The following is a 27198-nucleotide window of genomic DNA, read 5'->3' as shown; positions in this document are numbered from 1 at the left end:
TATATTAATTATTTTAAATTACATTATTTGATCGTATTTCTTATTTTTTTTGAGCCATCTCTCCTTGTAAATTATCATTTAATTCTCTCCTGATCTGACTTTTAATTCGGCTTCTTTTATGTTGATAGATCTCTTAAATAATTTTTACATGATAAAGACAAAAATACAATACATTTAATGAACGTCAGAATTTACTTTTCTTCTGCCCCCTCTTCACTTTGATTAGAGCGTGAAAGTACCATGTGGGAAATGGAGGAGAAGAACCTTTACGAGAGACACCAGTTATTGAAGCAGCAGTTGAAAGACCAGTACTTCCTCCAGAGGCATCAGCTTGTCAAAAAACACGAGAAGGTACATTTACAACTCTTCTTGCCACAATATGTTCACACCCACTATTCTACGTCCATTTAACTTTGGATAGCATGTTAAAGCAAAATAAATTCTTGAATCAGGAATTCATTTTATATTTAGCTATTCAGCCTTTAATTAACTTACGTTATTCAGAGCTTCCATCTGTTTAAATTGTGGTTTTTATATGGTCTTAGCAGTGTCAAAGTATATTATTCCATCTGCAAACAAATGAAATGAAAGTGACAATGTGTCTATGTTCTGTGTCACAACAGGAACAAGAACAGATGCAGTGCTACAATCAGCGAATGATTGAGATTCTGAAAGCTCGGCAGCAGCAGGAGAAGAACCGGCTGCCTAAGATCCAGCGCGGCGAGGCGAAGACCCGCATGGCCATGTTCAAGAAAAGCCTCCGCATCAACTCAACGGGCAGCTCCTCGGAGGACAGAGAGAAGATCAAACAGGTAGGGCTTGCAAGGGTTTTCTCACTCCATGTTTAAGAAATAAGTTTAATATATTCACTCCCTTTGTCTCTCTTTAGTTTTCTCTGCAGGAGGAGAAACGGCAGAAGGCAGAGAGGCTTCATCAGCAGCAGAAGCACGAGAACCAGATGAGAGAGATGATTGGCGAGTGTGAAGGCAACATCAGAGAGCTGAAGCAGCTACAGGTGAATGAGGGACAACACGGTCTCATCTTTTACACTTTTAGATCTTTTGGTTTGTTTCACAACTCCATCAAAGTTCCAAGGCTAAACGTCTCCAGTCGAGTCTCTAGAATGCAATTGTTAACAAGAGCTTGTTTTGTGCTTCAGAATGAAAAATGTCACCTGTTGATTGAGAATGAGACTCAGAGACTCAAGCATTTGGATGAAGAACACAACCAGCTGCTGAAGGACTGGAGGGATCAGCTGAAACCCAGAAAGACGGTACTAGTTTATGCACGACTCTAACACACAGAACTACACTCATTATGTGAGTGATATGTTATGTTTCACATAAAGTATAAATGTACATCTTGCATGTAATGAACTGATTTAAGTTCTTATGATGGACCAGATAGCCTTGAGTTACTTTGTATACATTAATACAAAGCGGATCATAAAACTAGACCTAGTTACACAAATAGTTCAACATTTTTGAGAAACATGCTCACTTGTTGTCTTGCTGAGACTTGGATGAGAAGAACAATACCACTCGTACCTACACATTAAGTAAAGAAGTAGAGCCAGCAGGCGCTTAGCTTAGCTTAGCATAACGAATGGTTGTGGGGAGAAATATCTAGCCTGACTCTTTTTAAAAGTTAAAGAACATGCATTGTGCGTCTCATTGGGCGGTGACTTAATGGAGTCTTGTCCCTATGCTAGTGTAAGAGAATCTTCTCTGGCTCCAGATTTATACAGCACTTCAAGAACAGATGTGAGAGTGGTGTCACCTCATCCTCTTGGCAAGAAAGTGAATGAGCATATTTCCCAAACTGTCAAATCTATTCCTTTAATTTAACAGAAGCTTGAGCATAAAAGAGCTCTTTTTCACAAATTACAACTAGTCTCTTACTGTCCATCTTTTGTATTATATATCTGTTTTACAAAAAAAAAAACTCATTACCGGACTATATATAGTCTACTTAGTCAACCAACTTCAATACAGACTGCAGAACACCAAGGAACACACTTTAATAGTTCATCCTGTGTTAGAATAGGAATATTCCATCTGTACAGCATTAGACAAATTAAAAAAAAAAAGTTTATATGCAAGCTTGGTCGGATAATCTCATACATATTCTGATTTCCACCCTTCTCCTCCAACCCCCTTAGGCCCTTGAAGAGGAGCTAAACTTGAAGAAAAGGGAGCAGGAGGCTTTCTTTAAGATGAGTGAGAAGTCGTCTTGCCCAAACCCAAGTTCTCCCAACAAACTCTCCAAGTTTGTGCCCTACCAAGACTCTTCCACAACATAAAAAACATCCTCTGTCACTTTGCACAATAGTTCCTCCCACCACACCCTCACTTGTACACCCACAGGCGTTACAATAGCCTGCTGCCTCAGTTTTAATTTGCTTCGCCTGCAATGGCAGCATACATATCCCTCCATTGGGTTCCTTTAATGTTTTAGTGAATATTTATGTTTTTACTAATGTTCTAAGGTTTTTCTTTTATTTTTTTTCTTTCTTAAATTGTTTTAGTATTTGATGGATTTAAAACTCTTCATGTGCTTCACATGGCCTGATTACATTACATCTGCTCCTATACAGTGTTTTGATTTCCTTTTTCTGTTCATGTTGGCTTCTTATTGCCCACCAGTGCAACATGAAGGTAATATGATGCTGTGGCATAGAGCTGAAGATACCAAAAATAATATTATTTGGTTGGGAATAATTTCTTTTTGCGTAAGGAGGAATAGTGTTTGTTCGTATGAGAACTGGTGAGCCAGTACATAAGCACTTTTTGTTTAATGATCAGTGCCGTCTTCCAAATGTTATGAACAGAAACACACCCAAAATTTGATAGTCACTGACCGTTTTCTTATTTTACCCCATTTCTGTATGCCTTGGCTCATTGACCCGTTTGTCCATAAGTTATATATCGGCTAATGTCTGCTTTTATTTATTTTCACTGACAAAGACAACCATATCCAGATTTATTACTGTAAATATTCATTTTGATGTATATTTTTTAACACCCCTGTTATGAAGAATGTTGGGGGATGGGGCTTAATCCAGATCAGAATTAATTAGTTTTTTTAATGATTACTTGGGTATGATTTTTTATTTTTTTTTTAACAGATGAGGATAGACTCGAACCGCGTTACTATTATTATTTGTTTTTTGTTTTCTGTTGAATTTTTACTGTAAATTCAGTCACACTGGATGGGAACCGATGAAGCCAAAGCAAAATACTGTTGTTCTTTGAGGGACGTTAGATAGGGGATTTAAAATCAAAGAAATGTACTATGTGTATAATTGTAATACCGTGTGCAGTAAACGCACTGCCTGCTAACCAAAGTGCAATATTACATGTATGTCTTTGCTAAGCTTAAAGATGTTTTTTTCTTAAACTTAGTCTTCCTTTGCACTGAGAGGGGGAATAATATGAAGAGTTTAACTCCAAAAATAGATTCAACAACTTTTTGAAAGAACCGGCATTGAATCATACTCAATATTTTGAAAGCAATGATTTCTGATTTTATAACTCAACTCTTCATATCATTTTATGGGAGTACAATAATTCAGCCTGCTGTAAGGTGGCTCTAGATGTTAAATCTTCAACTGAAACCTAAACTTTGCAGCTGAGGAGCTTGTCGGGTGAGAGAAAGTGTTTTTTGTTTTAAACAGTTTGGCCTGCAGATTTACATTGAACCAGGTCAGTAATCGGGTACAACTTTCTCTTCCTCTCATACGCTATCTCAAAAGTATTTAAATTAGTTGTAAAAATTCTCTCTTTTGCCATGTTTAATGGCTCCATGTATGCCTTCCTCTCTGCCTCAGTTTACATGATATTGTTTGTATGGAGGGGTTGTGAGTATGAATGAAACTGTAACAGAAGGAATCACTGTTGTAAATTACTCAATAAAGGCAGATTTTCTAATGAGTGGATTGTGGCGCAGGCTCTTTTTAAAGGTATCGGCAGTATCGCAATCAGCACGGCCATTTTGAAAGTGAAGGACGAAAGAGACAAGAACGGGTCATTGGATAGAAGGCAAGAAGATGATCACCTGTCTGGATATATGCAGGAAACCTGAAGCTTGTCAAAAAACATGCTTATGCAATTTCCCACGCAACTGTTTTTCATAAAGGAAGAATGTTTGGTGAGAATACACACATCTAATGCATACTTCAGACCTTTTCTTTTTACTGACAGAGCCATTATGTCTCTGTTGATACATTTTTGATTTCAATTTGCAAAGTTTGAATATGAGCACTATAAATTAATCATTAATAATGACGTTTTAAAAGGCCAAGTATAATGTCTAAAAAGTCAAAACAGAATGTTAAGAAAACGTTCTAAAAAGTCATCTTAAAGTGTGTCCATTGTATTTCCTCTAAAAAAAGTCATAAAAAGACCAAGTATAATATGTTGAAAAAAAGTCAGTGTAGTATGATGAAAAAAAGAAACTAAGGGATAAAAATTAATTCCAGCAGTGAATCATTTTCTACACATTAAAATCAGACACAGTATGACAGGTGTACTGAAAAATCAGAAACTTTTATTGACTTAAGGATTCAATGTAATGAAAAATACAGAGTAAAAAAGTAAATAAAACTACAATATTGAAATGACACCATCAACCCATACATTTGCCTTACACTGTACTGAACCTTCCTGCCTTTTGTCCTCATAAAATAATCAACAATACAATTTCTTCTTCTTCCTAGTTGGTAGCACACCATCTCTTTTGTATGAAACATGGGTGGAAGGTGGAATAACATTATAGCAACTAGAAGCAGTGTTACAGCTTGTAGCCTTGTCTGATTGTTTAGAGAGCATGGATGTGCATGCTTTTTCATTTAGTAAAGCGAACACAAGTGACTTAATTTTTATTTTTTTCATCTCAGAAAAAGAAACAAAAACACAACCCTCTGTATTACCTCCAACTAGCAGATCCCATTAACCAACCAACCAAAGTAATTCTTGGCTCTTTGTTCCTCTAATACCCTCATCAGTACAGTGTAAAATACCTGACAAATGGACCATCAAAGAAAAGTGACAACAGCAAAGATATGCCTCTCATTTCTGTACAATAAAAAAAATTATTTGCTATACTGACCATGCTTGAGACCAGTCAAGCATTAATGTAAAACATAATATATTTTACAATGGTCATACTTTGCAGTTATTTAAGCACCAAACTTCGGTTTAGAACAGACTGTACATATACAATACTGTACGTCATTGCACAAATCACTGTAGATCATCAATTTCTTAGGTCAGACATCTGGTACCGATATGCAGACGTGCTCTGCAAGTCACATTTCACTTATTATTTTTGGGTGTAACATGATAATGTTAAAATTCTTCTTGTCAGTCAGTTTGGATGTTCCAGGCTCATCTTAACATTGGTGGATAATTAGTATACAAAAACATAGCTGATAAAATGTAAAACAAAGAAATAAAATGCACTGTGGCATTCTTCCCCTTCCTTCAGCATGTGCAAACCTTAAAACGATCTCAAATGAAACGACGGAAAAAGTGCACAACATTAATTATGCAGTCGACGAAGAAAACATTACAATAACACAAAAACTAATATGCATGTCTCTCGTATAACAAACAACACTTCTACTTGGCACAGACATCTCTAGTAATTGCTAATAGCACTTTAACGCCCAGATGTAGTCATTGAACTCCCCCTGTGAGTTCATGTGCAGTTTTTGTCTACTGCTGGATTTGAACATCTCGTGTTTTGTCCTGGGATGTGGAGATGATTCCAACAAGGACTGTTGCATACAGTATAATAAGCACATTAGCACTTTGCATATAATATAGAGGCACCGTATCAAAGAAGGCATGGGTGGAGATACAGTTATGGTTGTTTTAACGACTAGCTTAAGTTATGGAACGACTGACACAAGCTGCGACTAGCATATGGCAACGAAACGAAAGCACTTAATGTTAAATTGAGATAAAAACAAAACAAAGAAACGTAAACATCACAATACCCAACAAGGTCTTGTGTTATTGCTGGTTTGGTTTAGGTAGAATATTCTTATCAAAATGCAACATAACAAAAATGTGTCACTATAAAAAAAAAGGTACCTTTAAATAAAAAAATGCTAATTAGCTACAAAGTAGTGATATTTTGTTTATTTTTTCCTAAGGTGAAACATTCACTCTAAGGTTTCTTGCTCAGGTAATTTGAGGGGATCCAGCTCTCAGCTTCTTGTCCTACATTCTTACAGAACCACCAGCCGCTGCTGTTTTTTTCCATTACCTCAAACACCGTGCCCACTTTGAAGCTGGATGTTTGGTCCTCCCCTTCAAAGTCCGCCACAGCTAAATACAGATCATCCTTACTGTGCTCCATGAGTAGAGGTGGAAGCTTGTCCTTGGGCGGGCAGGGTTTCAACTGGGGCTTGGGAGGAACTGGGACTTTATTCATTTTGGGCTCTTCTTTCTCTTTGTTTGCAGGTGCCTGAACAAACCCTTTGGGTTTAGGGGGAGGGGGTCTGCTGAGTTGGGTTGGTGGGCCCTTGGAAATGTCCAGGATATCTTTTAGAGCAGGTGGAGGTTTGAGCTCTGTCGGGCTGGATGGAACGGTCTTCTTTGGAGGAGGAGGTCTCCTTGGAGCCATGGTGGGGGGTCTCTGTGGGGGTTCTTTGTGGGGAGGCACTGCTGGTTTTGCAGGAGGTGATGAGCTCTCCTGGCTATGACCATTAATAGGTTTTGGGGGGAGTTTTGGCTCGTTGCAGTGCTTACCATTGTTGAGAGTAGGGATATGGATGGGGGGAGAGCTAGGGGGTGCACTGGGGTGGGAACTATTTACTGCTGCTGAGGTGTCATTCTGATGGTTCACCTCAGCTGACACAGAGCTTGGATCTGCATGTTTTGGGGGCCTCAGCTTGCTTCTCAGGTTGGTGATGTCTAGTTTGTTCTCTGCTGGAGGATCTGGCTTGGCAGCTGGAACAGGTTTAGGACGGATCACTGGCTTTGGCTTCATAAACACTGCTGGGCCAGCTGCTTCTGGTTTCTCCTCCTGCGCTTCTGATTTGGGTTTTGGTGGCTGTTTAGGTACGGGTTTCAGATTAAACTTCTTCACCTCTTTGGCAGAGATCTTGTGGCCACATTCAAGACCCATCTCATTCCGAAGGTGAAGAGCTTTGCTCTTATCTTCTTTCTTGGTCTCTGGCGGTTTGTCCTGTTTGAAGGGGGCTGCTTTGGGTGTAACCAGCGGCATGATGACCCCAGGAATCGGGGGTTTTGGAGGCAACGGTTTGGAATGATCAGCCCTTGGTTTCTCAGATACCTCCAATTCAAAGCTCTTATTAATGGACTCCCTTCGAGGTGGAAGAGCTGGTTTCTCCTCGACTGGAGGAGCTGCTGGAGCTGGAGGTAGAGGCCCAGTGATAGTAGGGGGCACCTTGTTGGCACTGGACTTCCAATCTCTCAGTTTAGGCCGGGCACAGGAGTCGAGGGCTGGGTTTGGCTCATCTGGCAAAGGTTTGGACCAGCTGTCATCTGTCCCTGAAACATTTGAAGGTCCACCATCTTCCAGTCTCAGCTTCTCCATTTCATTGGGCAGAGGGGCAAGGAAATTAGGTCGCAGGGCATTACTGGTCTTCTTGTACTTGTCAATAAAGGTGGCGGGGGCCCATCCCTCTTTGTCATCTATTTGGATGTACCACCAACCACCGTTATTCTTCTCAATCACCTGGTAGGTGAAAAAGGAGTCATTTAATTAAACTTTAACACTATAAAATGCATGACAACAATAAATGTAAAGACAAAATGTACAAATTCATTGTTTCACTGAAATCTTTACAACTTTAGAAACTGCTTGACCCACCTCAACTTTGACTCCGGCTTGGAAGCTAATACCATCGGGGATGGTGGTCTGGAAGTCTGATATGGTGTAGAACTCCTCCTCAACTTGAGGAGGAATCGGCGGCTTGGGTAGGTTTGTACCACGTGGCTGTGGAATGTGAGAGGGGCACATAACGGTTAACTCGATGAAAAACGTTTTTATGAGACAAACTGAGCAATTCTCCAATGCAACAGGAATCCACACTGTGTCATATAGAGATTTGAAGTGCATCTCTTACAATGGTAAGATCTCTGCGTGGTGGAGGTCTATGTCTTAATCCCGCTTCTGTGGAGGGATAACACATTAATTAATCAATTGTCTTGTACAACTCAACAAAATATGTGAAAAGCAAAAGGCAGCTTATTGTATTTGAAATTCACTTCCTACTTTTGTTGTCAGAAAAAAACGAGAGTCTGTTTTCTTTTTGGCTGTTGTCTCGGTTCTCTTTGGCTGCATTGTTTTGCTGGTTCTGTTTAGAGAACCCATCTAGATCATTGGTGCTGGCATGAGCAGCAGCACCTGCTGACTGCTTCTGGCCTTGGATATCAGTCTTCTTCAGGTAGGAGGCTGGGGCCCAGCCCTCACGGCCCTGGTACCTGAGTGGAGGAGAGATGTACAATCACTGGCTTCAGACGAGAACACCACCTGTAAAGTCTACTCAGTCTGTACCATGAAATCCGTCAGTTAAGCATTTATTTTCCTCATTAGTAACTAAGATATGATGTCTTTAAGCACAGTTACGTGTCTTGTTAGTTCTTATTGTTTCCGATATTTACTTTTCCAGAGTTAATGTCATTGATTGTATTACCTGATCTTCCACCAGCCCTCCAGGTTCTTCTGAATCACCTCTACAATCATGCCCCTCTCAAGGTCGATCTCATCCTCATCCCTGGCCGAGTATTGGTAAATCACTGAATACTTCTCTTCTGGAGTCATATAAAGAAAATATTGTTAGAGAAAAGAACATAATAAAAATCATTGTGGTGCAAATTAATGTGAATGTAGAGTAACGGCATTGGAGACAAAAACACATGGTGGCACACACGGATTACAAGAGCTTGACGCGTTTCAAACTGTAACTTTGTAAAGTGTGGTGTTGCTTTTATGAAATCATTTAAACTTGTTATGGTATGCAGTGAAAATGTCTGTAAACCTTTAAGGAAAAGGCTAAAATTCCTTTCTTCATCATAACACTCTCCTTATGTAATTTAGGACGACATACTACGATCGGTACAGAAGTGCATCGGCTTCACATTGGCTAACTGATTTATATGAGGCAAGGCTTGAGCAGCATCGTGTGGAGTGAGAAGGTGTAAGTCACAGAAGTGTGCAACACACAAACATACAGAACACATGTGTTACTCTGCTAGAAATAGTCATTTCTACTATTCTTAATATGTGTACTATTTTTACATATTATAGATAGTCTATGTAATGATATGGATCGATCAAGTGTTTAATGCTGGTTAATTAAAATGCTACATAATTCCTAATATGTTTTTATTTTATTTATTTGTATTAGACATTAATCCACCATCCACATTGCATGCAAGGATGCTTGGATATGTCATGCAACAAACATTTCATGCAAATACATGGACAAACAAACATGCATACAGTTGTGTATGCGCACCCACACACACACACACACACACACACACCCACACACAGAGAAAAGAAAGAGAAGAAAGGCATGCGCTCCACCTTGCCCAAAGCCTGTGCTGAATAGATCCCCTAAAGTTCTTCGACGACCGAAGTGCCTTGGCAGTGACCAGAATCTCCGAGGCACTGACATCCCAGCACAGTAAGTGGGGAAAATAGGAAGTGAACGTTACATATTCCATCTGGAGGATGTTTTCATCGTAAATGAAAGGCAGAATTGGTGGGCTTATCAGAAATCAGAGCTCTACTTGATGCTGTTTTGACCAAAGAAAACTCTAAATTCGTGCACATCTTCTGTTTTATTATTATTGTTATTTTGAAACAATAGGGTTACAGGTTCCACCTGTGCTAGATTGACTATTTATTTTCCTTTGGATCTCCATCGCAGTTTCAAACCCTCTGCTTGTGATACTACTGTAGCATGCTACTGTCACATAGCATAGCTTTATTTATAAGTTACTCTTTAAAATAGTATGACCATATAGTTCACCGTTAATTAGGATCTGTGGGATGATGTTGGCCCTCTTCATAGTCTTGGGACTATGTAATTAAATCTCTGTCATTACTGGAAGACTTGCTGCCTAGTATAGGGACAACTTGACCATATTTTAGTATCTACTTGCACAATTGCTAACTTATTTGCTTCATGTCAGTGGAATTGGATGCTGAATATGAGTGACTCTCTAATTCCAGGGCTCTGCGGATCGACCTGCCCAACGAAGACAGGGAAGCCAGCTCAATGTCCACTTATAAACCATATAGTTCTTAGGCTTGCCAAGACTTGAGATATGGTCTGTAATTTGCATATTGGCTGGCTACCCGTCTTTGCTTAGTAGGGCTCCTACCATGTGCTGTACTGTGTCATTACAGCATCGTTCTTTTAACATCTACATTTTATGGAATCTCACTAGTATTTATGCCAGTGATTGCTATTTATTTTATTTGTTTAAACTTTTGTCCAAGTTTTACTTTATATTGTATTTCTTACATACTGTATATTATGTGTATTAATCTACAGTCTATAGTATTAATGGTCTATGTCAGTCTATGAATATAACGCACACTGAAACACCCGCACCTGTTGTCCACACACTGGCAGTGTCTCTCCATCATCAAAGAGCAACTCACCAGAAAAGAAGCATTTCATCCCTCGATGTGCAAATCATACACATTTGACTACTTCTTCTATTTATTTTGAATGTCTGGCTACAGGGGTCAAATGGTGCATGCCAAATGACACGACACTATGCGTGTAGCACTTAAAAATGTTTTGTGCTATTGCCTTTCTGTCAACATTGCATAAAAGTAGAGTTTAACTCTCATTATTCAAATGGTAAGACATAACGTACACATACAGTTGGTTTGAGAGTAAATGCTATATGGTCTCTTTACATACATTTTAACAACAGCACTCAGGTTGAACATTTTTTGTACCTTCTTCCCCTGGAAGAGAGAAGTCATCAGGGTCATCCTGAGCCTCAAGGCAGGTGGCAGGGACCCAGCCCTGGGCATCGTCTGAGCTAACAAACCACCACCCTAAATGAGAAGAATGTTTCCATTAAAATCCACTTTCCAGAAAATGAATGCACAATTCCATCCACTACTTTTGTGCAAATATTAGGAGTTGGGTGCATTGAGATAAACACGTGGTGGCTCTGATTCTCCAGTCTGGTGCCATTAAACCATTGCAGAAGAAGAGGCGCAACTAGACGAGGTAATTATTTAAACACCAGTCAAACCTCAAACAATGGAGAAGTATGAGGGAAAACATGATGGAATTATAGTATTTCACAGATGAGGGGATTGTAACGTCCCTACATTCTTAATCAATACATGAAATGAACATAAATACACCGTATTTAAGTACACCGGATGCCATATAGAACTTACCAGATTCATTTTTCTCAATGACCTCCACCACCTGACCCACATGCAGGCTGACCTCGGAGCTCTCCTGCTTCTCATAGTCTGTTACTGCCACATACTGGTCGAGGAAGAGAGGGTCTGCTGAGGTGGAATCTCCTATTAAGGGGAACGAATCAGACACAAGCTCATTTAGCTCTTTTGTCCTAACTGCTCCTTTGTTAGGCAGACTAAGGATACAATCTCAATAATTTAAAAAGCCTCTACTCATTACCAGCTGCTTTTCAGTGAGGATCTTTGGTAACATTTGTTAATGGGATTATTAAATGAATGTAGACCATACGATTCATAAGATTGCATCTGTGTGGCTTTGAGATGTTGACCTTTAAAATGGCTTGGATCTCATTGACTGAGGCAAATATGACCTTTTAAAATGCCAGATTTTATACTCACTTAAAGGAACTTTACTGAAAAGCCAATTTAATCACGGTCTTTACAAAAAAGCCAAAATGCATTTAATAACCGAACAAGTCATTTTTGGCAAGAATAAATTCCAAGGTCAAAATTTGATCAAAAACTTGAGCAAAAAGGAGGCTTATCTAGAGTATGGAGATTCACCCAGACATGAAGCAGAGGAGGGAGCGGATGTGATTGGAGAGTTGGTGTGAGCGAAAGTGAGAGAGGAACAACAGGAGATTTGGAGAATGGGAGTGAAAGGTAGGGATTTAGTGTAGAGGGTTACGTCAATCATCAACATGGCCGTGACTTCCACACAGAAACAAACCAGCACACCAGCACCACTAAGACCCGCCACCAATGTTAGCACTGAGGAATCCTGAGAAACATCTATGTTAACACTTCAGGGCTCACAATACAACCAGTAGCACAAATATATATCACTATGGCTCATTTCTCTTGATTTGTGTACTTTAAATCTGTCTAAATGTCGAGACAAAACCCTGATGGATGAATTAACTTGATATGTAAAAAAACTATTGAAAACAAAATACCTTTTGGTTGATACATAGCGTGTTGTAATTTTAACAATCTTTGAAATCAAGTGCAGGAATGGTGAAGGGATATTAAAATCCGCCTCAGTGTACAGATCACTGAAGATGTTGATTGGACACATTTCAAACAAATGTGTTCACAACATACTGGCAGATGGAAAACTTTTAAAATCTCAAAAGTATAGATGTGGTCAAATTCTAATTGTATGGTGGTTCATAAAACAGCTTTAAATACCACAACTTGTCTTTACATAAGTCTTAAGAACTGGAATCAACACTAATATCAGCTTGAGTTTAATCTTAATCAAAGAACCACAGTTAACTCAAATACTTAAATACTTTGGGCATATGAATTAACAAATTGGATGAATAAATATGTCATAACTATAAATCAATTCATGCCAACAACAAATCGGTACACAAGTTTACCAAGGCCAGTTTTCACTTGGAAGATCAGTGGACTGATAAAATGACCCAATTGACTCAGATTAACTTTTACATTACCAATTAATAATAGGACTTTCCTAATACACAAAAGGCTACTAGCAACCCGCTGGTTGACACACAGAGCACGACCAAGGGTTTACTACCTCGCTTTAGGAAAGTAGTCGCTCTCTCCACAACCCCTAATGGAAAGGAAAACAACTTAAGAATATTAGATGAATGGAGAGAGTAGAGAGAGAATATGAAGAGAAACAGTGAAACGATGGCAAATACGGGTTCTATAATAGTCAACTTCCAGGAAAACATTCAAGTATAGACAGAATATGTGTCTTTGTTATGAAACAAGAGCATTTGGGCTGGTGGAATCAATCGATTGTTTTACCTGTGCAAAAATCTGTGCCCACTAGATGGAGACAATGGCATATGATTTACTACAGATGAATTGTAGGATGCTTGTATTTGTAATGAAAAGAAGTCATAGAAATTGGTGTCTCATAAGAGCAGTAAAGCTACAAAGTACCTGATTCTAGTTCTCCTCTACACTTTTGTTTTCAAAGACAAAATAACACACCATAGCCCAACATCACCTAACCCTGTTTAATTTCAAATACACAAATAAAGCAGCGTCTTACCTGATTTCTTCTTTCCAATGGGTTCCCTGTTAAAGAGAGGAAATCATCACGTTATACTAGGAAATATCAGATTGCAGAGCTATGGAGATAATCCTGACATACAATTAATATGATCATTATGCATACTAATTCACTTCACCTCATGGATGTCACGACACATCTTACAACTTGAAATAAGACAAGACAGCGGCCTGAATTACAGAATCTCTCATATTACTTTCACAGTGATTCGTTATCCTTTAATCCATACTTTATAGGGATGACCTTTAATAAAGAAAGGTATTCATGCATTTACTTCATTATACTACTGTTATTGTTACCAGTAGCATCTCTGTTGCTAATGTTTTCAGTTATCAACTTTGTGTGGCAAACTGGCACTACTCATACTTATTAAATCAACTTGGAATTTATTCAATTTTAACAGATTTTTGAATTGTTTGATTCGTTTTTTGGTTTCACAGAACAACACCTACACCGATTACTCCAGCAAAGATTTAACTATAATTTCTAGCATTATTGTTACCAGTTCATGCTATAAATATACTACAGACACATGCAAAAAGGATCTGCCTCTCTGCCTCCTTCTCCCATGCAGGTCCATGTGAATAACACGCCTCTATAGCTGATCTCTGAAATTAAATCTGATGTTCAATTCAATAATCTGGTTTGTCTGGTTTAGACATTAGCCAGATAAATAAGCCATCATTCCACAGCAGCAGTCAGGAGCTGATTCAATGTCCAGATGCCCCGAAAAGTCAACGGTGGCCAATGCTTAGCATTTCACCCTCTTGCTCAAACACTGTCTCTCATACTCTTTGTTATCTAAATATTACTCTCCTACTTAATGGCCTTCGATCGCCTTCCTTTTTCCATCTCACATCTTCCATGTCTACTTAACTCACTCCTTCATCTTCCTTGGCAACTACAGCCTGTTCCTTCTCCCTGCATCAACAGGAATGCTTTCAGCCACAAAAAGCATTGTTCGATCGGCAGACCTGTTAATTGCAGAGGCTTAAGTCTCAATGAATCTATACCCCATAAGCGTGCCCATTAATGTACTCTAAAAATAAATCCCTGGTCAGACCAGCAAAAGCAGTACCAATGATCTAGTTCTGAACAGAGGTGAAACCAGGGTCATGTTACGCACCAGACGAAGCCACTGACCTGGAGCCTTGGCCTAATATGATTATTTTACTGTAACTAGTTTAGAGTATCAAATCAAATCTCACACTCAGAGATGTTCATGTTACTCTGAGGCTGGTTATGAAAATAAAAAAAGCATGGGGCCAACTTCAATTTCAACTTTCTTGGGAACACTCACAGACGAGCCTAGTTGAGTCATATGGCGGCCACGTGATGAATGGGAGAACAAATAAGAACTACAGGGGAGTCGTGAGAACACACTTCACAGGTTTTCTGTTACAGAAAAGGGGGGATGTGACATATTTCCAACCTCCTACTACAGGAGATCACGTGGACATATTCACTCTGGGTTCTGATTCTACACTTGGAGCCAAACCTTTCAGTAAACATGTGTTTACCACAAGGACACATACAATATCGATTTGAATGGTAAATGACACCTCTCCTCTCAGAATGCCTCTCCCTTTTCTCCCACTCCTCCTTGCTTCACCTCAACCTGTCCCTTCATCTCCTTCTGTCCTTATATTACTGTATGCTCTCCTCTTTATTTTTTCTTCCCCTATGATCTCCTCTACTTTCCCTTTCCTTGCACCGTCCTTGTTACAACACTTCCTCTCTTCGACAGACTTCTTCCCCTTCTCCCCCCCCCCCCCCCCCCCATCTAATCTGGTTCTCTGACCCTCTATGTCCTCTTTACATTGAAGCACTCCTCTTCCAGTCCTCATCATCTTCTCCTCCCTTTTCCTCTCCTCTTAGTTAGCTGCTCTTAAGGAGAAAGTCTAAGATGCTCCTCTCAGTGCAGTAGATTTACAGGCCATGATAAATCTTCTCCCACATTGGCTGCTGTGTCTGTACACCAGCCCTGTTGTCAGTCAGCCAAACAACAGGCTGCACTAGCAGAAAGCAGTAATCCAATTTCAATAAAGACAAACCAAGGTCTTTCCTATATTCATACACCTCAAGCAAATGCTCCCCCTCTTTCCTACCTCTCCCAACACATGCTTGGGGTTTTATTGGAGTAAGGAGGTAGGTGTCCTTTGCAACCTCCTCTGATTTTAATCATACAACTAGTAGACAGCTCGAGAGTTCTTCTTGGCTGCGCATACTGACTGGATGTGCAAATAACATTGTCATTGCACTGTTTTATAGTAAGTGGTGGAAGAAGAAGTCAGATACTTTACTGGAGTAATAGTAGCAAGAAGGAAAGAAAGAAAGAAAGAAGAGTTACATATGGTTATAGTTTTCACACTAGTAAAAATGTCGGGATAAGAGAAACATCTCTGAGTGACACGTCCACACAATTACGATGTTATCATCACACGCCTGAGCAATACAGCGAACTCAGTAAACCACCTGACTGCAACAGACCACACACTTCAAAAGCGGCATGAAATCCATCCACATTACAGATGACAATATGGCAGGCTGGTGCAAGCACCCGTCTCGTATTCAATCCCCATAACAGCAACGTGTCCTGTTAACTGTCCTTGAGCAAGAACCCCCAGCTGCTCACTCAGTGCAAGTACACTCCTGATAGACATTACCTAATCACCAAGAATATTAATGCTGCTTTCCACAAGATGTGTTGACAATTACATTTGATAATGTTATTTGCTTTACTTTACAAGATTAAAAGATTGAAAATAACATGTAAAGCCACAATGTGTTTAAAGATTAAAGAATTTAAAGATGCTCGCTGTATTATTAAAACACTTTGGCAGACGAATAAGACACACACCTAGGTGCACAGTGAATGAAGAGCTGAAATTAACACACACTTCATCAACTGTCACAGGGAGTGTGTCCCTTATATACAAAAAAAAAAACAGACAAAAAAACGATACATTTTGAAAGTTGTTGCGTATCATAAAACATCTACACACAGTGGCGTTTCTGTCAAATGCACCAGGAGCTGCAGCATAAATAATGAATCTATAAATTTACATTTTGCAATTTATTAACTAAATGTCAAGGTGACTGTGGGGGACCCTTGGTATATGAAACAGAAACACTCACACCTGCACTAGACAGGTGCACAACTGTGGTTGCTTAAAGCCATTACAAAAACTGAAGAGTATGTGTTTTTGGTTATGGAGTGTATCCATGCTGCCAAATGAATAAATTATGTAGATTTGAAAATGGCGGCATGCATACTGAAGTCGCTAGACTTTTGAATGTGGTATTGTTCACTGTCGTTCCACAATGTAACATTAAGTGGATACTTGACACAACACCTTAAAAAACCCATTAAATTAAGTAAAACTTTAAAACAATTTGCTAGTAGTAGTAGTAGTACAACAACAGGCTGAAGTACTTTCAATTATCCTATAGTAACAGGGTATTGGTGCACACTAATGTTATGTTCAATGTTAATTATCAGTGTAGTATAGTATTATAGTGTAAAGTTTGGGACACAGTGATAGTCTCTCACTTCAATGAGCCAGATTTTGCAACCAAGTCTTACAAATTGAAAACCCCGTTCTCTTTACATGCTACATGCTTACTTGCTGGCCCTACATGCACTCCCGCCATACATCACAGGACTTATCAACTCAATTTCCTGCCGACTGAGGCAACTTCGCCTCAACTCAACGCCCCGGTGCCACACCTCAGAGTGTGACGACAGACCGGTTAAAACTAATAACTCAGCTGACACATGTTGGTGTAAAAACCATCTGCTGGGTCAAAATGTGAGCCCTGCATTATGGTCTCTATTAAACCAGCCACCCGTAACCCCGTAACTGCCCTGAAGGTGCTGGTGACCTTACTAACAACACATTTGTAACTGTGGCTCCCGTGTGAAGTTATGTGCTTGTCGACACACACTTTTGTGTGTGTTGGACCCTGGCATTCATTGCTCAGTGATGTCTTACTTTTGGCACATTGTAACCGTCAGCGCTGCGTATGACGCTAATGTGTTGAGTGAGATTTAAAAGAGTCAACAGAGCAGGTCTACAAGTCTTCAGAGCAACTGTGCAGCCTCAGCTGTCTGGAGCCTCGTGGCTGAACTGAGCTGCAGGGACATGCTTAAATGCTAACTCAGCATTTAAAAAGGGACCCGTTAAGTGCGTTTCTGCTTGAATAACCCTTCAGGAAGTTGTGCAACAGGATGACATCATATCCATTAGAGGGTGTAATGAATGCTCATTACCGGCAGGCTGGGGGTAAATGTTGGCAGGACATGACATGACACGACATCAGTCAGTGGAACAATGATGGGTGTTTTCCATTGTATGTGAGCCTGTGTCTATGTGTGTGCCCACGTGCGGTACTTACTCCTTTGGTGGGTTGAGGTCCTCAGGTCTGGTCTCAAAAAACACTCGGACTTCCTCGCACTGGGAGATGTAGACTGGCAGCTGAATGAGGGCCTGCAGGCACAAAAGACAGCGGGAAACTTAGGTAATCACATAAACTGTGTAAAATCACTTCGGTACACACAAAAGTTGGCCAGAGGTTATATACGTATAGTGTTCATTGGGTTCATTTGTCAAAAGTTTTTTTAAACAAATCTTCCTTGACAGCAATTGAAGTTATAGTGAACAATTGTCTTTCCTTAACTTCACAGGGAGATAATGATTTGGCAATATGAATCTGACTCCCTTCAAATTTTCAATTTTTTAATATAATTAAAATTAAGATTAAAACATTTGCTCTTATTAGAATAACCCACTCATTGGATTGTGCAGCCTGGACAGACATATGTGCCCTCTAGTTTTTGATTTTAATTCTAGTTTCTCATATTGTCATTGTCCCCACTGATGTTCAATTTTAAGATGAAGAGCAAAAAGTTAAACGATTTCAGAATAAAAGTGCACCAATAATAAGGTAAACAGTGTTTTTCCAATCACACCAGCTGGTTTTTCTCTGGTTCTCAGTTCATTGATCCGTCTCAACTACCTTCCTCTCTCATCTTACATGCATGCCTCTGTGGAGGATCACAAGCAGCAAGACAGATAAGCCCCGACAACAAGGCTGGAAATGAAAGACAAACAGACACATTCGGTTTTCTCTTTATTGGTGAGATCTCTCTCTTGCACGCCTGGTCATGGTATCGCAGCGTCTCCGTTTCCGGCCCTTTCTTTCTTTGTTCCCTCCTGAGTCTGTGTTTTATCTGCTTCTCCTACTCTTTCAACCAAACCGCTAAATGGCAGCAGTGAAACAGATAATCACCTCAACAGCTTGATGCCCCAAACCAGCAGACAGAATAACTGCCGCCAACAACCCCATGGTGACTCTCTCTCTCTTCCAGGAGGAAGCTAAGCCACTCCTTCTCTTCTTGCTGGCAGGCAAAGCTCAATGCTATCCATCAAGCTTCCTCTTCTGGCCTATACCTCTGATTTTAATACTCCTAAGTGTTTCAGTTCTGTCCTTTAAGGGAGCACAGTCTTTGTCTACCTCTCGTTCTCTCTGACACACACTGATATAACGTCAGGGCTGACGGATATGGAATGGAAGCCAAAGAACCAACCAAGGTGCCCTTGTCCCATGTGCCACATTTGCCTTGTCATACTTACGACCACACATCCAAGCCAGCAGCTTGTGTTGAAGGAAAGGAGTGGGACTACAGCCATGGACCAAGTATAACTAATGTTTTCCATTAGCCCCAAAGTCATACGGAGTGTGCTCACATGTTTGTTGATTAATGGTACATACAATATTGCTACATTATTACGCAACAACATGACCACAAAATCTCCCTTACAGTAGCTTCATTCATATCGTGCATCTTGAGACTCTGAAGCCAAGTAGCTGATTTAAGAGTCGTGCAGCCCACAACGCTGCACTGTGCCTGAGGTGAAAGTGCATCCTGAACCGGCAATCCTCTCCTTGGATTTATTCCTCTCCTTGTGTTAGCCTGTGGCCCAGCGGCTCATTACAATTCTCCCCAGGGAGGAGACGGGAGGGAGGCACGGGGTACATTACAGCAAATGGACTTTATGGGTGTTCTTTACAGCAGGCAGCATTAAGGTAATTGTGTGTGTGTGTGTGTGTGTGTGTGTGTGTGTGTGTGTGTGTGTGTTTTTCCTCCAAGGAAAAATAGGTAATGGAAATGAGAGATCTACTTTTGCACTCCGATAAGGTACAGTACATTGTGATTGTATGTGTGCACATTCACTTTTTGACATGTAGAGACGTAAAGCAAATGGGGATCCTCAGTCTTGACAAACATCACCAACAAAGGAGGCGTATACATGAATGTAAAATGAAAAGGGCTGTTTGTGAAAAATGTAAAGTTTGGAGCATTTTCTTTGCATAAGAAAGGCAAATGAAGGATAGTGGAAATTGCTTTATTACTTAAATACTTTTTGATGCAGTTCATCAAACTTTGTGACCTTTCTAGTCATCCTAGCTCAGCAGTCTTACGTTTATGCACACAATCCCTGACTCCAGGTTTTTTTTTTTTCCTTCTTTCTTCTCTTTGACTACATTTCCTGACTTGAATAAAAACACAACACTTCACAACCAGGGAAATTCCATATGACTCAGGTTCAAGCCTCAGCTGTACAACAAAAGGGCTGACTCAGCTCTTCCCCGAGAAAAACATGAAGTTTCACCTTGTCAACCGTGGTGCATGTGGGGGTGGATGAAAATGCAATTTCTGTGCGTATAATAAAGTCCAGATTTGTTTCAGCAATTTGCATTTAGATCAAAAACAGTCAGCCCTAAACCCTTAATCATTTCGACAAAAATTGGATGTCAATCAAAGACCGTTCAACTCCCCCAACAGGTCAATGCAATCTTTAGAACTTTTCAGACATTTCCACAAAAACAACTCGGACTATAGCAACACCACTGGTTTAAAGGTTACTTAGCTATTCCCATTAACATCCACACCCATAGAAACAAAGCAACAAGTCCCATTCCTCCCCCAAACTCTTATTTTTCACATAAGTGTTTAAAGATGTTGCCTACACCAGCTGTACATTCCTCTAACCTCAGACGACACTTGGTGGAGTAGAGCTGTACAGCCCCTTTAGTCCTCAAATTGTTTATAATACATACAACTTTTCTCTTCAGTCTGAAGCCTTGTGAATTGTTTTTATTTGTTCAGAAACTAATTTGTACAGTGATGGTTACACAAGGCTCTTTATGGAGAAGGTCTCCCGTGGTAAAATAATACAGTTGAAAATATAAGACGGTATGAGTAAGGGCTAAGTCGGAACTAACTTGTAAAAACATTTTCAAATTTCCTCTCTCAGAGAGACGGAAGGATGTGTGTGTATGGTTTAGAGGCCCTAAGGCAAGCTTGTTAAAGAAACTAAAAGTTTTAGACTGGGGATGTGCTTACTGGTGCAAGCTCAGCACCAGCAAGCTTTTTGCCTTTGGCCCAACTCTCTGAAGATAGTTACCACCACCACAACATGAGATACAACAGCAGCTCATTCTCCCAGGTATTTCTGAATACCAGAGTCACGGTTTTACACCAAAATCATGTGGCTTTGTGGTCAAGATATCCGTTTCAAGATAATAAAAAGTAATTATCCCTGGTTGCAAACAGACTCAGTCCTCAGAGAAACAGTTGGCAACCTAATTAAGAAAACAATTACATGTTTAAAGCACTGCTTTGAATTCATTTCAAGGGCACAAAACTGTGTCTTGTTGCTTAGAAGCTGAACATCAATCATAGTGTATTCAATTAGATTGCTGTGGTTACGTTTTTGTCAAATTGTAGCAATTAGTAGTTTGCTATTGGCAGTTTTATGGTTGCAGTTCTGCTACAGTGGAGACTGAGAATGTACAGTTGCATTTTTTTTCCTCTTGAGGCTAAGTGATTAATCTCTTTGGTAAAAAGCCATGTAATGGGCTGGATAATGCAGGTTTTACATTATCTCCGTTTTAACTGGTGGAAAGAGCTGCAGTATTTTATCATGTCTTTCTACAACTTAACTGCATAAAAGTACATGTATAAATACCAGCCAGAGTGATCCATGTTGGTTTACTGTACATTCGAGAGATACAAAGACATTGGAATATCTGAGGGATGAAGCTAAGGGTTTGTGATTTGTGACTTCTATGTCCACAATTTGTAATCCTAGACATGTATTCAACTATGAATAAGCTCTACTGAAATCAGCTGGGTCGCTTAGTGTACTCTTGAATGTGCTGAAAGAAACTGTGGCTGCTGCGCTCATATATACACCGAGGGGATGAAAAGAGTATTTTCCATTTTCCTGTATATGACTAAGTGGACACAACGTGGGTGGGATACTTGTTTTTCTACCACTGTGCTCTCAAACTTGATTTTAGTACTTTGTGCTGAAGATGTGAATGCTCAGTGGTCAGTGTAGCTTTCTTGAAACTACTACATATATGACCATAAGAGATGTCCAGGTTAAAAGGTCAATATACTCACCCTGCAGTATTCGTTGATGGGCCTTAGCCGTTTCATGGCCACATCTCTGATATGGCTCCTCCTAAAAAGGATCTTCCCTGTAACAAAGTAGGACAAACAGACTTAGAATTCAGAAAATCTGATGTCAGTGTTGTTAGCAGTATTCCACAGCAAAATAATATAATATATTGTAATTACTATTCTTGATAATTAGCATGCAGGTGTCTGTGATATACACACAAACAATATTGCCAAATAAAATGTTCGATTTTGGATGATGCTCTTATCAAGAGCTACATTGAAATGTTCAGAATCCACTGAGTGACAATAAGGACACAGTGGTTTCTACAAAACATACGTAGTTAGTGAATTAGCATGCAGACACAACACAGACGTGTAATCAATAACACTGACAGCACAATGAGGTGGGTAAGAAGCTAGGTGAATGGCTGGCCTTTCCAAGTCATGAATAAATGATTTAGGGAAAACAAATTATGTGTGCATGACAGCTTAAATGCTATTCCCCTGCTCTTATCTCCAGGCCCAAATAACCACAGGCACAGACAAGCTGGGTCGCCATAACAATAACAAGAAATGGCTACAAATAGGCCTCTTAAAACACTCCTCAAACTTAACAGCATGTTGGAAATTTGAGAGCCAGCATCTATTTTCTCCTTGTTTTAGCTGCCGAAGTTTCCCCGATAAATTCACTGAGACAGCTCTAATGCAAACATATATACGAGGCAGGAAGTCAAGGCTGTAACAAGATCCCTAACACAGAAAGGGACGCGTTTTGAGAAGTTACTGTATCACCTCCATCAAAAGGTTATGGGATTTGTTTAGAGAATATTTAAAACATGAATCTATCTCTGCTGAGCAGTCAATGCCCCTACAGTCTTATAAATACTATGTATGCCCATGTGCCCAGACTGCTCGTCTTGTGAATCAAGACTTAAGACCATGTAAGAAAAAAAAAAAGATACATGAAGGGAAAATAAAGAAATAAGAGAGAATCTGTAGAGAGGTGTAGACTGCTGAGTGGTTGGATTTGTGGTGACTTTCTTAGAAGACCTCAGATCTTACACACTTTATACAACAACCACAATCAAGTCCCCAACTCTGTACGCTCTGTGCCTCAGACTGAGTTGAGCTGACTCAAGTGTGTGACAAAAACAAAAGACAAAAATTACAGGAAATCATATTCATACACTTCCTAATAATGTGTTTAGTGCAGCTTGCTATAATATCAAAACAGCCAGACTGTAAATGTTGTCAGTGGGAGTAAAGAAACCTGATTGGTTTGGGGATTACTTTAACCTCCAGCAAATACTATATGCTGCTATAATAAGGCGTGTCAATTTTGAGAAGATAGTCAGATAGTCACAATAATGGCTGTCCTTGTAGCTCCTCTTCTTGCGACTTATGATTTGGAACTTTTTTCACAGTAAACTTATGTGTTCCCCCCGACTTTTCCTCTCACGCCGCCATAAGGTTGACCATTTCAAATTTGAATGGACGACTATTGAATGATTGTTTTATGAAATTTGGTACATATATTCAATGTCCCCAGTGGATAAATCCTGATGACTTTGTTTATCAGTAGGGTCAAAATTACCACATATACAGTGAAATATCCTAACTTGGATTGGTATGCAATTTTGTACAGGCACTCATGGATTGTTGAATAAGTATCGTAATGACTTGAGTGATCAGCAGGTCAAAATTTTTGGTTTAGAGGGAAATGTCGACAATTATTGGATGGACTGCTCACAACATGATACACCTATTTGATATAAGTTACGAAAGACCTTTACTCTGAAACTACCCTCTGGCCAATATTTGCACTTTAACACTCACACTAAGGCTCCACAGAGCCACTAGCATGGCTGGAGATTATTTTGTTCTTATTCTTTATTCTATTTAGTGCCAACTCACAACAGAAGTTACCTCAGGACGGTGTTCTTGACAACATGGCCTGACTAGCCTAATTTCAAGAGAACAGTATAGCACTACGTGAGGGAGACTATTACAAAGGAGATTTACTTTATTAAGAATGAGAGATGACATTCCAAATATCTAAGGTGTTGGCAAGTGTTAGGTGTTAGCAGCCGAAAGGACACACTGTCTGGACAGCTCACAAAAGCTAAAGAGATTTGAAAGTCGCCTACAGTAATTCCCCTCCTCCTCTCTCTCTCTCTGTGTCTGTCTTTTTCTTCCTTTCCTCTCCTCATCACTCCTCAAACAGAAAGCTTTCTTGACGGTTTTCCAAAGCTCTCAGGGGTCAGGAGAGAAGCACTGACTCAACACTGCCCACTCTGTATGCAGGGCAGCATGGGTGCAGCCGAAAAAAAGGGCTTGTTTGGGGAGGAAGGAGGGAGGGGAGGATAACTGCTGTCTTGGAGCCATGGCTGAGGCAGGGTAGACTTTATGGCAAATCTTATAGCCAGCAGTGACCAAGGGTATCAAAAAAACTTTTATTTCTTGAGGAGAGTGAGGGAGTTAGATGGAGAGAAGAGATGGATAGACATGGGAACACAGAGAGGGTCTTTGTTACACACTTTGCAAATAGAAAGCTCTCCTCTCACCTCTTAATCCCTGGACTCACCACACATGAATTCCTCTGGTATATTCACCCTATTTTGTCTATTTGGAAGGATTTTGAGTAACTAAATCCATTATATAACACCTTAACACCAAGAAGCAGACTCAGTCACAAAAGTGAGGACTTATATTGGACTTGACTACTGTGATACTTGACTCCTTGGGTTGAGATTTAAGGGAGAAAAAAGGTTCGACCTTGTACAAATCCATGAAAAATGAAAAAGTTACATTTAAAACTGATTTGATATCTAATTATTAGGCCTATGCATTGAAAGGACTTTGCCTTTGACAAAACCTGTGAATGGAAATACTTTTTTTATTACAAACATGAGACTTGACCAGAACATTTCTTGAATAATTTGAGACGACTTGAAACTTGCTTTTGAAAGACTTGACTTGGAGTCAATTGCCAAGTTTTGTACGAGCAAGGCTCTAGTCAATGGACTTCCTGTCTTACTTAACTGACTTGCAATTGTCTTAAATGACTTAAGACGTCCTCGTACAAGAGCTGAAACTTGACTTAACACTTGTTATAAGACTTCACTTGGGCTCGTCTCAAGAGACATGCCCCAAAAGGCTCTACATAACACTGCAGCAAGGCATGTGTGGAGCTTTTAAGAATGAGCCGTCTGTGTGTTTTAATTACTGTGTTCGTAGGCAAGTTGCTGTCTAAGGGCAGACAACTCCACAAGCCTGCTACTGGTACACCACATTCAAGTAGGCAAGAGCAATGATTGCCTTTCCCTCCAGACAAGAGATGAACGTGACATGAATGAGGCATAAGCAACAAGGTCAAAGTAACTGTTTGGTTATTTTCTGTTTTTCATAGAGGACCGACTCCATAATGTGTTATTCAGACCCACAGAAACATATTTGACCTGCCCACTATACTGTGCCTCCTACTGTGGCAGGCAGAGAGATCCCCAGCCAAACAGAGTAGCTGAAAAAGTATGTACTGTAGATCTATCATTAGGAGGAAAAGGGAAAACGTCAAACCAAAGAACAAATTCATAGTCTACTTGTATGATCAGTGGTCTTGAAAGCATATCACCTCTTTTATCATTCAGGGCCCCCCCCCAAAAAAAACAAACCCACATTCCATCTTGGGTTTTGACTCATAGTTTAACAACCACAACTTCAGAAAATTGGTATCAGCTCTTTTTCAAAGGCTGACCTGCTGGCACTGCCTTAAAGAGCATCGCTCAGGGCTGTAGGGTTAACATCACATTTATCACTTTTATCTAAATGTCATGTATGAACCTATCAAAAGGAATTTAGCACCATGAGAGATCGTCAGATGAAAAATGGCCTTTGGATAAAAAAAGAACAAGTTATGGGTTTAAATGGCCAAGTTTTAGACTCCTCTTAGATGTAAAGGATACAATATTAGCCCTAAAACTGCTATGAATGTTATCTTTATACATTTTTTTGTGTTTTTTTTTAGTAGTCTCCACAGAGAAGAATGAAAATGCAGCAGCCAAGCTTTTGACGTGTCCACCGAGCAAAAAAAGGCAGCGGAAATTCTGCAGTATCCACAAATGCAGACAAGCCACTTTGCTGATGTGGAGATACCAAAGAAGTAAAAACAGCTCAGGGCCTTGAACAAACCAAACCGTGAAGGGAAAACCACTTCCGTGCCTTGTTAGGTTGGTCTCAGCCAACGGGCCAGACTTTTACTTTGTAAGTGAAGGATTTTCTTGGCTGTCAGTAAAATTATTCTGCAAATCAGGCAAATGTTGGCTTGGAATTCATCTCAGAGAGGTGCATGACCTGACCTGACGGGACCTGAGATTCTCTTAAAACTTCAATTCATGCAGGCACTGAATAATTTTGGAAGTATGATTGTGTGACAAAAGCAAACAGTTTCAAAGTAGCATTCCTAGATGGTACCATGTCTGTGTGTCTTTAACATTTGGAGCAGTTTGGTTCCGTCCTCTGGGACACTTTAATGCTAAATCAGGAGAAGTGAAAGCCTCTACCAACACTCAGAGCTTCACTCTCGCAGTAGACAGATACTTAAGAGAATATCTAGAATTTCAGGGTGTAAATGTAAAAGCAGGGAGGAAGTAGACAGTGTTTAATGTAAACAAGAATTCATTATAGTATCCATGGTCAGTATGTTTATCCGACATAGAAAGGGATTGCAGGGGATAGAATGGACAGCAGTGTTTTTCTATCTTTCTTCCCTCCTCCTACTCAGAGTCCATCAAACAGTCTGAATGTGTGTGTGTGTGTGTGTGTGTGTGTGTGTGTTGTGTGTTTATTCTCTCAATGAGTTCCAGACCTGCATCGCCACAAAAAAAAAAAATCCTATCCCCCACTCTCCTGGTAGGGGAGATGTGGGTGGGGTCTTTGGTTGAGGCTTTCTTCCAAACTCTCATAAAGGATTACTTTCAGCAGGATCTTAATCTCCAACTATTTCAAAAGTTGGTCATGCACACCCAAAGCCCTTATTCCAAACAAACTTCATTGCCACTTGTACTTGTAAGAGAGTAATGGAAACTAAAAAGAAGAAACCATTGTTTTGGCCAGTCAGGCTTTACACAAGATGATAATTCAGCCGGGACAAAAGTGCAGCTAAACCAAGAAAACAGCCCATAATGAATGTTATGCATTGTAACCATTTAGTTTTATGATCACAGGTAGA

General features: G+C 39.9%; 2 protein-coding genes across 2 annotated transcripts in view; one reads left to right on the top strand and one right to left on the bottom strand.

Annotated features, from left to right (window-relative positions):
• Positions 1 to 3932, top strand: part of stk10 (serine/threonine kinase 10) — a 35752-nt gene extending 31820 nt beyond the window's left edge. The window contains exons 16-20 of the mRNA XM_076102431.1: positions 227 to 351; positions 624 to 812; positions 890 to 1015; positions 1160 to 1273; positions 2162 to 3932. Coding sequence (XP_075958546.1) covers positions 227 to 351; positions 624 to 812; positions 890 to 1015; positions 1160 to 1273; positions 2162 to 2302 — 695 coding nt within the window. The 3' untranslated portion in view covers positions 2303 to 3932. The remainder of the gene's footprint in view (positions 1 to 226; positions 352 to 623; positions 813 to 889; positions 1016 to 1159; positions 1274 to 2161) is intronic.
• Positions 3933 to 4528: 596 nt separating this feature from the next.
• sh3pxd2b (SH3 and PX domains 2B) overlaps positions 4529 to 27198 on the bottom strand; it is a 34278-nt gene continuing 11608 nt past the window's right edge. The window contains exons 4-13 of the mRNA XM_076102432.1: positions 21972 to 22048; positions 17894 to 17985; positions 13475 to 13500; positions 11416 to 11547; positions 10960 to 11061; positions 8672 to 8789; positions 8251 to 8459; positions 8102 to 8148; positions 7846 to 7971; positions 4529 to 7710 (exon numbers count right to left, since the gene is read on the bottom strand). Of these exons, the coding sequence (XP_075958547.1) occupies positions 6175 to 7710; positions 7846 to 7971; positions 8102 to 8148; positions 8251 to 8459; positions 8672 to 8789; positions 10960 to 11061; positions 11416 to 11547; positions 13475 to 13500; positions 17894 to 17985; positions 21972 to 22048 (2465 nt within the window). The 3' untranslated portion in view covers positions 4529 to 6174. The remainder of the gene's footprint in view (positions 7711 to 7845; positions 7972 to 8101; positions 8149 to 8250; positions 8460 to 8671; positions 8790 to 10959; positions 11062 to 11415; positions 11548 to 13474; positions 13501 to 17893; positions 17986 to 21971; positions 22049 to 27198) is intronic.

This window comes from Anarhichas minor, unplaced genomic scaffold (genome assembly GCF_050575085.1).
Source record: "Anarhichas minor isolate MPS153535 unplaced genomic scaffold, ASM5057508v1 ptg000027l, whole genome shotgun sequence".
Lineage (NCBI taxonomy): Eukaryota > Metazoa > Chordata > Actinopteri > Perciformes > Anarhichadidae > Anarhichas > Anarhichas minor.
The sequence above is the reverse complement of the archived record's forward strand: the minus strand, read 5'-3'. Positions and strand labels throughout refer to the sequence as shown.